This window comes from Lutra lutra, chromosome 7 (genome assembly GCF_902655055.1).
Source record: "Lutra lutra chromosome 7, mLutLut1.2, whole genome shotgun sequence".
Classification (NCBI taxonomy): domain Eukaryota; kingdom Metazoa; phylum Chordata; class Mammalia; order Carnivora; family Mustelidae; genus Lutra; species Lutra lutra.
In genome coordinates, this window is record NC_062284.1 from 104,874,299 (window position 1) to 104,886,345 (window position 12,047).

General features: G+C 39.0%; 1 protein-coding gene across 1 annotated transcript in view; it reads right to left on the minus strand.

The window, feature by feature from the left end:
• Positions 1–11,983, minus strand: part of EXOC5 (exocyst complex component 5) — a 69,301-nt gene extending 57,318 nt beyond the window's left edge. The window contains exon 1 of the mRNA XM_047735665.1: positions 11,732–11,983. Within this exon, the coding sequence (XP_047591621.1) occupies positions 11,732–11,758 (27 nt within the window). The 5' untranslated portion in view covers positions 11,759–11,983. The remainder of the gene's footprint in view (positions 1–11,731) is intronic.
• Positions 11,984–12,047: the final 64 nt, after the last annotated feature.

Below are 12,047 nucleotides of genomic sequence, written 5' to 3' on the forward strand. Positions count from 1 at the left end.
GAGGAGCTGCTTCCCAAATGTATAGGAAAAGGTGGAGTCCAGTGGCACAGGAGTGGTCTGTGGTAGACATAGTGATATGTCATCCAGATCTCCCTTCAAGAAGGGTCTTCTTCTAGCAGCTAGCAGTCTGTGCTATCAGCAGAGAGCTTTCAGCCGGCAGTATTTTCAGGGATCACCTCAGTGGCAGAGAACCAATTCACTCAATGTCATACTTTTCCCAGTGTGATCTAGCAATACCTAAGATAGGGATATTTTTATAAAGGCCTGACCACTTTGGTTCAAAGCAGGACAACTCTGACAGTTCATTTTTGTTCCAAAACTCCCCAATGGAGCCAATAACACCATCACGGGGCCAGCACCGTAGCTCTCTTTCTCCACAGGCCCAATCCTGTATCCTAACCTTGTCTCTTCACGGATACTCATCCCAAGGGTTCCTCCTAATAAATATTCTGCACACTAAACTCTGTCTCAAAGTCTGCTTTTCAGAGAACTCAATCTGCAACACTGTGGTAGTTGAGAGATAATGGTAATAGTTCAGATGAAAGTGACAATGGTGAAGGTACTAAGGAGTGATCGGGTTCATGACATTTTAAAGGATGTATTCATACAAATTGCTGGATTGGATATGGGGAGAAATTTAAAAAGGAAATCATGATTACTCATGGAGGATTGCAGTCTGAACACTGATGGAGGATTGCAGTTAGTTAACTGTGTGAATGGTGGGTGGTGTCATTTACCAAGACTGGGAAGAGATGGAAAGAGGGAGTGAGGAAACAACTTCTGCTTTGCATATGATCTGTTGTGGACACCTATTCGATATACAGGAAGAGAAAATGCAGAGCACATAATCCGAAAAATAAGTTTGTATTACAGGGAAGAAACTAGAGCTAGATATAATTTTAGAGTTATTTAAAATCTCAGAACTAGATGACATCTAGGAAAGAGAAGAACATGTCAACAACATTCAGATAGATGGAGGAAAAGGATCCAACAAAAGAGACAAAGCAGGAGGGATCAGTAGAAGGAGGAGGAAAAATCAGAAGAGAACAGGGTCCTGGAAGTAAAGTACAGGTTTTACCCTCAAAGGCAATTGAATTATCACAAGAGTTTAAGATAAATCAGCTAAAGCTCTCAATGCAATGAAAGTTCCAAAAAAGCAAAAAGCAAAACAAAGCAAAATGCTTTCTGCTTATAAAACCAAATAAATCCCAGTAACTTGCTCTCTAACATGTAACCTTGCTGCAAAGGCATTTACAATAAGAAAGATAGCCAAACTAACAGATTTTAAGACTTCCAAATGACCAACTCACCCCAAAGGATTCTCAAAGACACCTGTCAACAACTCCCCCAAAAAATCTTTTAGAATTTCACAAACCTAAGTTACATCCTTACCTTCTATTTTACTACAGTAATTAAAAGCAAAAATTGCCCTAACAAAAAGAAAAACCTCAGAAGTATGCACCACAGACTAAAACACTACCATATTAAGTTCAACTTTACATAATTGATTATTGTTTCAGTCAGTTAAACTGATTTTGTATTTTTTACAACTGCTACCGGTTGTAAGGAAACCATGGAGTTTGTGGTCACTTCTACTAAAAATTAAGACATCACACTCTTGGACAGGAACATAAATCCCTAATTTAACATTGTTTCTTTGATAAAACTAAACTTCTATGTTTTCTTAAAGTATCTTTCCCAAAAATAGATTGAATGCAATGTGTTACAACCACCCACAAACTAAAAATAAACTATAATATTTTCCCCTAGCCTAGGTAAAAAAAAAAAAATAAAGCTCAGAGGATTTCATAAGGAAGTATTTCTGGGTCCTATGAAAGCAACTAACCCATGGGTTCACAAGTACTACCTATAAAGTATTTTTATTATATTTATTGTGCATACACCACTGCCAAATTAATCTTTAGAACACTGCTTTCTTTTAGTCAGAAACTTCCTATGCAATTCCTAAGCTACTAAGCTCACACTCTTACGTCCACCTTTAAAGTTCTTTTCTTACACTTCCTACCCAACTTCTTTTACCTCCAAAATGAACAGCCATATTACCATCAGCCTATTCCAGTCTTCTCTTCACATCCATGCTACCTCTACTTCTTTACCTGTGGCCAGGTAACTCATCCCACAAGGATACTCTTTCTCTTCCAACAATTTAAACACCTTTTTATATTTACTCAAAGCCCAGCTCAATTCCTATTTCCTCCTTGAAGAGTTCCATCCCTACATGACCTTCCCTGATTTTTTCACTTAAACCCCTAACAACACTTTAAAATTCAAATCTCAACACAGAACAATACTGTCACTTGTATCATTTATTGTTTTATAATAACTTTTATAAGTTTCACTCCTCTCCACACTTAAATTGAAACCAAGCATAGCATCTGTCATACATTTCTCTTGCTTCCAACTGTGGTCAACAGAATAATACTGAACACCACAGATGCACAGTAAGTCAAAACACTTGCTAAATTGGGGCCATGGCCAAAACTCCTGCAAAGGATCTTGAAAAATCAAGCCTTGATCCACATATCCAAAACCACAAAGACAGTACTACCACTCCACACTCCAAAAATAAAGAACAGGCATTCCCAATTTTGGAAAACTCAAAATTTCAATAAAAACCAAATATGAATCTTATGCAATTCTGGCACTGGAACTAAATTTTACTACATTTAGCGTCTCCTTTTTAACCTCAGTTGATTTGGTTTTCACGAGACTATATGTTTTATGGGGGATTAATAGATGAAGTACGTTTAATAAGTATTGATTTTTTTTCTTTAAAGCATTATAAACCCTTTATTTTGTGTCAGGCTGGCAAAGTGGAAAGGTAGGAAGATAAAGCACATTAAGATACTTAAATGGCGGGGCGCCTGGGTGGCTCAGTGGGTTAAGCCGCTGCCTTCGGCTCAGGTCATGATCTCAGGGTCCTGGGATCGAGTCCCGCATCGGGCTCGCTGCTCAGCAGGAAGCCTGCTTCCCTTCCTCTCTCTCTGCCTGCCTCTCTGCCTACTTGTGATCTCTCTCTGTCAAATAAATAAATAAAATCTTAAAAAAAAAAAGATACTTAAATGGCAACTAAGGCAAACTCTACCAAAATAAGTTTGAAAATTATCTGCAACACTATGAGATGAATAGTTTTACTTATTTTTTTTTAAGATTTTATTTATTTATTTGAAAGTGTGCACTTGAGAGAGAAAAAAGAGCACAAGTTGGGTGAGGGGCAGAGGGAGAAGCAGTCTCTCCACTGAGCAGGGGTCCCAATGTGGGGCTCCATCCCAGGACTCTGGGATCATGACCGGTGCCGAAGGCAGAAGCTTAACTGAATGAGCCACCCAGGTGCCCCCACTTTTCTAAAGTCAATTTTAACATTCCAACTTGAAGGGCATGCTAGCTCTTTCAACTATGATAAAATTAGCCAATTAATCATATTAGAATTATTTTGAAGATGATTAAATGGTGGTACTTAAGAATTTTATGAAATATTTTAGATTCTCTTATGCAAAAATCTCTCTTCAGAATAGAATATATCTTACTTCTGACAGTAAAGTAATATCTGATTTCTATGCCCTAAGAGAAAGGTAACAGAATGTTATAGTATTTTTTTTAATACCAGTCTCAAAAGAACCACAGAATTAGGGTTAAAAATTGCAAAACTAGGGGCACCTGGGTGGCTCAGTGGGTTAAAGCCTCTGCCTTTGGCTCAGGTCATGATCTCAGGTCCTGGGATGGAGCCCCGCGTCGGGCTCTCTGCTCATCGGGGAGCCTGCTTCCCCCTTTCTCTGCCTGCCTCTCTGCCTGCTTGTGATCTCTGTTTTTTTTTTTTCTCTCTCTCTCTGTTAAAGAAAGAAATAAAATCTTAAAAAAAAAAAGAAAAAAGAAAAAAATTGCAAAGCTAGAGGGGTGCCTGGGTGGCTCAGTAGGTTAAGTGTCTGACTCTTTGATTTCAGCTCAGGTTATGATCTCAGGGTCTTGGGATCAAGCACCACACCGGGCTCTGTGCTTAGAGTGGAGTTGGCTTGTTCCTCTCTGCTCTACTCCCGCTTGTTCTTTCTCTCTCTCTAAAATAAGTAAGTAACATTAAAAAAAATGTTTAAAGCTAGAATGGTCATTAAATATCATCTTACTCTAGTCTCTTCATCTCATTTTTATATATAAGTAACTAAAGCAATGAAATTTAAATCTTGTCAAGGTATTAAAGCAGTATTCAAATCAGGGGTTTTTCCACTCTATTATGGTGTCTTTTAAAATTATATAAACACCATGAAAATTATCACTTAAAGTATCTAACAAATCTTACATTAGCATTTCAAATCAAATATATTTACAAATTTACACATTAAATATATTTACACACACTTAACAAATGCCTCTGGGATCAAATTAAGCAAATAGATCCAAGGGCTCGCTCACTTAAAAAAAAAACTATTACAGATTTATTCATTTTAGAGAGCTAAAGTGGGGGGGGGGCAAAGGGAGAGGGAGAGCAAGAATCCCAAGCAGACTCCCTGCTGAGTGCAGAGCCTGCCAACCCAAGGTGAAATTATGATGTGGATGTTCAATCAACGTGAGCCACCCAGGTGCCCTGGAATCATTTACTTTTTTAATTCATTACATCCCTAGAAAGCCAAGATGTATACATATGATAAAGTTAACTACATTCTGTTATTATTATTTTTATATTTCAATTCCAAGGAAAGAAAGTAACATCAGAAAACTTAGCATAAATTTTTAAAATATCTTATATATATAAATTTTTAAACTGCTCAACTTCTGAGCACACCAGGGACTCAATATTTTACACTAATTACACACACACAGTCAATAAATGATCCTCAACTTAAAGACTTGTTCATTTCAGAAGTACACCACCAGGTTGGTTTGACTAGAGAATTCAGACTACAAAATACTCAAATGTAAACCCACTACTCTTTAAGCATCTGCCTCTACCTCCACCACTCTAAGGAGAGTGGTAGAGGTCTACTAAATCTTGGTGTAGATAAGGAGTTGATCAGCCCCGTTCTAATCATTTACTGCTACATAATAACCACTCCAATAAATGAATGGCTTAAAATAGGAATGATGATGACTTTGTTCACAAATCTGCTATTTGGGCAGGGCTCAACAGGGAAATCTTATCTCTGTTCCATGTCACATCTGTTGAGGCAGTTCAACTTGGGGCTAGAAGACCTACTTTCAAGCTAACAAGTTGATGTTGACTGTAGTCTGGGAGTTCAGTCAACCAAAAGCCTGGATTGCCCCAATGGGCTATGTAGCATAGTTGCTGGGTTCTAAGAGGGGGAATCAAAAGAAGGTCAAGCACATCGCCTTTCATGACTTAACCTTGGAAATCACATAAGCAACACTTCTGATACAGTTATAGACCTGCCTAGATTCAAGAAGGGAGCACGGGCCCTACCCCTCTGTGGGCACAGCATCAACATCCCATTATAGGATAACAGATCTGCAGCCAACCTGAAAAACACAACCTTCCACAGCACCTTTCTGTTATTCTCTCCTACTGTTATCTCCTCCCTCTGGGATTATTTCCTATTAGTCTTCTTTGAAGATTTTTTTCTCCCCGACTATTCTCAATCTAGTCCTCTTCCCAACCCACTTACCAATATTAATTTTAAAAAGCTACTACTCTTCTATGGCATTCTGCTAAGCCATTTAAATTTATCAACTCATTTAATCTTGGAAATAACCCTCTAAGGTAGGTACTGTTACTATCCCCATTTTATAGATAAGAAAAAGGTATGAAAAGATTAGGTAACTTGTCAAAGATCACAAAATAGTAACGGACAAAGCTAAGAGATGTCATCCATTCCTAAGTCTATCTAACTGCCACCCATAAAGAATAACAACTCCCATGATAATTTGTATCTCTAGCTGTAGTTTTCTTCTGAGTTACTAACTCATATTTCCCACTGCCTTCTGGACTTCTTCGCCAGAATATCTTACTAAAATTTTAAATATAGTTTTTAAAAAAATAAATACATTATTCCTTCCCCCTGAAAGGTTCCTTCCTGTTCTCTCTGTCACAGTTACTTCCCAACTTCAAAAATTTGGAATTAACTCCTCAGTATCCAAAATTTTTTGATTCTTCTTCAAAATGTCTTCCCACATTTGTTATCTTCTCTGTCCCCACTGAATTTCACCTGCCTGAATTAATCAATCAATAGATAATTCTGGACTACCTACTAAAAGACAAGAACTATGTCATGTTGGGTACACCCTCTATTTTCCCAACTATCAATCTTTTCCCCAACTGAAAGCCATTCTTCACAGTAACATTAAAATCATCTGCCTCTCCACTCCTCTCTCCCCATTCAAAAAGTCGTATCAGCTTCCATAAGCATAGCCTGTAAGGAAGCCCTCTCGAAGATTCCACCAAACTGCCTCTGTGGTCTCAGTGCCTTGCTATGAGCCACCTCTCCACATGCCTAAAACATGCATACACAGACCCTATCTTTTCTCAGTATTTCCTAAACACATCACACCTTAAAAATCAGTCACTTCTGTCTCTGCCTTGGAATGCCCTTCGCTTGAAAAGTCTCTACTCATCTATCAACACCCAATTTATATGTCATTACTTTATGAAACCTTTCCTAATTATCCCAGGAGGAGATTCTGTACTTGTACAACAGTCTTATCTATTAACATGTCTCCCTGTGATACCATAAAATAATAAGAAATGTATACTTTATTTTAAGAAATACATATTTTAGTCTTTGTACTCAACTCCTAAGGCCTTTGTTTTTTCCTAAGTAATAAATGTGCTAGGAACATCTTTTGTTCTAATATTTGGTCTTTGACCCTGGTTCCTGACACAGAGCTCCTAAAACCCTTGTAATTTCCTAAGTGATGTGGTTGATAGGAATGTCTTACATGGAACTCCTAAATCTTGTAATTCCTGAGTGACAGAAGTATCTTTTGTTCTACTGAAGCAATAGGGCTCCTGGATGGAGGCTGGTCACCAGAAAGATCAAGCATTATTAGAAGCCCCTCTACTCCTGAGTTAACTAAGTTAATAACTGGTAATTCCTATGTGATGAAGCCTCCATAAAAATCCCTAAAGTATGGGGTTCAGAGAACTTCTAGGCTGCTGAATACATCAAGGTACTGGGAGGGTGGTACACCCAGGGAGGGCTGGAAAGTGCTACTCTCTTTCCCCCATCCTTGCCCTAGGCATCTCTTCCATCTGGTTGTTCCGGAGTCATATCCCTTTAAAATAAACTAGTAATCTAGTTAGTAAACCATTTTCCTGAGTTCTGTGAGCTGTTCCAGCAAATTATCGAACCTGAGGAGGGAGTCATGAGAACTCCAATTTATAGCTAGACTGTCAGATGCACAGGTGACAACTTGGACTGCAACTGGTATCTAAAATGGGGACATACTTGTGGTACTGAGCCCTTAACTTCTGGGTTCTGAGGTAACTCCTGGTAGACAGTGTCAGAACTGAAATGAATTACAGAACACCCAGTGTCTGCTGTAAAACAGAAATGTTGTAGGTGAAATCCCCATATATCTGGTGTCAGAGTAATGAGACTAGCCTTGGTGTTGACAGAACAGAGTTCTTTTCCTTTCACTCCCCCAACTAGGTTTTTAACTTAAACCATGTTTTAACTCCAGTACTTGAGATTACTTCTGCCCTAGTACTCAATAAATGTTTGCTGAATGAACACATTTTCTCAAATACATGATAATTAATTAATTAGTAGCCAGGTTCCACAATTATCTAACAGCTAATATGGCTAAAACAAGTAGCATTTCAGCAACCAGAAGGTAAAGGGGGCAGTCTTTACTTATATATCTCATGTTTGTTAATTATATATTTACCTAGTTAACTGAACAAGAGAGATCTGTTTTCAGTAACTGTGTTTAAATATTTTGTAATTTAGTTTGAAAACTCAAGAAACATAAATGTATCTGTGTGCAAAAATGTGTTCTTGGCTATTTAAATTCTAATCTGGAGGTCAAACCACCATTGTTACCATGTTCAAAATACCTGACCTCAAATAAAATTATCAAGGCACCTATACTTACAGGAAAGAAAACACTTAAATTCCTAATCCTGGCATTTAGGACCTCCACAGTTAAACCCCAATTTACCTTACATGCAATTCCTCTTCTTTATGCATGCTACACTGCAGCCAAAGTAGAACTATTCCCTTGCCTCAAGGATCTATACTTACTTCCCTTTTTTGTCTTGGATTTTATTGTCTGCTTTATTAAAAAGTCCCTCCACCCAGCTGCACAAACTCAAATCTAACAGATCCTTACTGTATCACTCAAATACCACTTCCTAAACCTTTCCACTTCTAGAGGTAATCTTCCCATTCTCTCAATTCCAATAACACTTTATCTTTAACACCATTTTTAAGTTTATTTCCAGAGTAAACCGTTATATATCTTCATTCTCTCCCCATATTTAATAATAAGGACAGGTTCTATATATAACTCAACATTGTCCAAAGTACATTTCATGGAATTCACAAAATTAACAAGCAGTAGAAAATATAACAATCTCATGGTCAACTAGTTTGGGAAATAAACTTCTCAGAACCTTTAATATACTAAGGTATGATGTAACTCTCTCAGAAAGTAAAGTATGCCCATTTCCAAAACTTACTTGGTCTCTAAACCATTTTCTATTTTTTGCAGCTCATTCCATAGTATTCCTATTTCTATGGCATGCCTTTGATATATGTGCTGCCTAAGCAAGCACTGTATGGCATGCTTTTGAGACATGCAGCCTCATGAATCTTGGCACCTTATCTTGAATTTAATAGGTATTCAACAGCTATTTGTTGAATGAATGGGTAATAGATCCTGGTTAACAACAGACTCTACCATAAAGGCAGCCTGCCCAAAAAGAAGACTCCAGGAATGACAGGAGAGAAAAACAGCAAGTGAGAGGGGAGTACAATGTCCTCAATAGTGCAGTAAGAGAAGAAAAGAAATACTTATAACAACAGAAGAATTCACTACTCCAGCCACTTTTTTATATGCAGGGAACATAATCTAAACCACATGGGAAAGCCTGTTTACAATGTCCATCCTGAAATAATAATTTAGCTCACTGGAGAGAGAATCTTTCAGAAAATTTGTCAACAAGGTTGAAACTATGAAGGTATTCTTGCCAATTTCTAGAATATACACTATTAAAGTAACTGAATCATCTATTACTTTAGCATTTCTGCCAACTGAAGAAATATCCTGGAGTTTGATTTTGTCATATGAGGGTGCTTACATTATAAAAGGAAGTCTCACAGGACCAACACTAAGATTTTAAAGGAAGTAGAGTTAACACTTAAAAAATTTCATGGATTCAAAGCATAATTTTGTATTGATTTAACCTCTTTTTCAATGTGGAAATGAAAGCAGAATTCAACTTAATCATGCATTAAAACCAGGATGCATAAAAACAAAATATCCTGACTACATCCTGACCTGTTTCCTACAGCTCTCCAGCTGTGACTAAGAAATGGAAGGGAAAAAGACACTCCCTGACATGTCCTACAATCTAGATCCTGTGGCAGTAGCAACAGGAAATAGCAGCAATGACTGAGGTTTGTTTTTTATTTTCCTCCTTACTCTAAAGCAAAGACCAACTTTTCACGTAGGGAGGAAAGCTTACCCAAGAATAGAGTGCACCGTAGGCTGAAAAGATAAATACATTTCTTAATTGTAACTATTAACATTTAGTTATAACTTTTAACATAATGGGCTTTTAAATGTGATGAAGCAACAAGAGAAGGTCACATGAATTAAGATCTATAAGCATGTTTAAGGTTGCCCTATGAACCCTTTGACAGACAGGACTGGTCTGCCTCTGTCATCACTGATCAGTTAAGACAATTACCAGCTATACATAACAAGTTACTCAGCTACATTACACCCTAATTTGGTTCAATTATTTTACTAAACAGCATGATCTTAGAAAGCAAATATATATTTATTTCATAGTCATATATATATATATATACATGTATATATATATATATATATATACTTACATATATATAAACACACACACAAACACATACATATATCCCCTTTATCCTTGGGGGGGCAGAAATCAAATATATTTTCAGTTAAGTTAGGTGGAGTCATGTGGTCAAACATCTAAAGAAAAATAGACATAATATGCATAATATGGTCTGAGATACAGAATTCATTAAGTCACAGGTTAATGCTTCATGAACCCTGTAAGAAAATAGTAAGTTTCTATGAATAGCTGACTGGTCACGTATTTCATTTAGCAAATTAAAGATCTCAATTCCATAAACAGCTTTCTACCTTCCTAAGATGTGAAAGTTAAAACAAGGAACTACAGAACTATTTAGAATCTTACCCAGAAATACACAGTAAAAGCTTTTAACAAAAGAGTGTCTCCCCCTTCCTGCATCAATCAATAAACAGATGGCACGATTTTGGAATTAGAGAACTTAATGCAATATACCTCCTAACACTTACATCTGAGAACATACAATTAATATTTCCAAATTCTTTCTTGTAATTATAATCGTTCACTCACAAATTACTATTTGATTATTAGTTATTATAACAATGGTATGCTATTCCTTCAACAAAGGCATTATCTACCCAAGAGCTCACAGGAACCCAAAATATAGTAACAGTAACAGTAACAAATGAAAAGTTCCCAATTGTTGTAAAAACTGTGGCATTCAAATTTTAAGCCCAAAACCTGCTGACTCAAGCAGAAAAAGAATCCAATCTTCACTTGCGGAGAAATTCTCTATTGTCAAGAGAAATTCTCTATTGTCAACCGTAGTCCTCTCACTTATCACACTTTGGCTATTCAATTTGAAACACACACACAGAAAGGGTTTTTGCTTCCTTTCCCTTTACATCTCTGTTTTCATTTCTTTTACAAAAAGAGATCCTTCGTATGTTTCATTGTCTGGTGGTCCAATTAGAATTTTCCCCTTCTATTTACCTCAAACATCATAGCTTCTTCTTATATTGAATTTCACTAAATTAAATTTTAAGTTTTAGGGAGTGAAAACGTTCAAGGAAACACGTTTGAATCCTCATTGTCTCAGGCGCTAAGGATTCTCCAGCTTGCGGTTACATGGTTTTAAAATACATTTAAATTCCTGGAGACCCGAACATAAATGTTAATTTCCAGTTTCGCCTCCCCCTTAAGTCTGAAGGGCTAAGTAGGCCTTTATTGTCCTAAAAAAACACTTCAACCTTCTCGAATGTGAAGGAAAACTGGCAGGCACCTGAGGGCCACTTGTAACGTTTACTGATGGAATAACTGTAATTGCTCAACAGCAAGAAGCCCCCAGTCGTCCCAATCTCAGGTGGTCCCCTTAGAATATTACGCGAGGATCCAAGCGACAAGACGGGGCTCGCCCAACCTGGGGCTGCAGGCTCTTCTCTCCGCGCCCTGAGTCAGCCTTTCCCACTTCTCATCCCGAGTACATCTTCAAACCCTAAACCTCCGAGGCTCCCCTCCAGCCCTGCGGACAAAACCAGCCCTCCTCCTTTCGGACTCCAGTTCCTTCCCTGCCCACCTCCCGACCCAGGTCCCCAAGCCACCCCTCCCCCATTTCATGCTCCGCCCGCGCCGCCACCGGAGCCGCCACCCCACCCCTCGCCTTTCGCACCTTTCCTCCCCTCCGCCCGCCCACCTCGCTGCCCGCACCCCGGGCCGGCCACTCCCCGAAGAGCAGCCGGGGCTCACCTCGAAGAGCTCGGCCGTCGTAGCCATCCCGGCCGGCTGAGACGCTCGCCTCGCACTGGAAGCCGTCTCCTCTTCACATGCTGCGCCTCAGCGGCGCCGCGCACAGGTCCCCTCTCGGCTCGCCAGCTCTGGCTCGGGGCCGCCGCGGGCTCCCCCACTCCCCACAGAGCCCAGGCAGGGCGGGAGGGCGGCCATGAAGCGAAGCCGCAGACGCCTGTCAGCTGCCTCCCGGCGCCGCCCGCGCCGCTCCCATTGTCACCGCCTCGTACGCCGGAAGTGGAGCTGCGCGCGCCGGTTTGGCTGGCGGGAGGGGCGG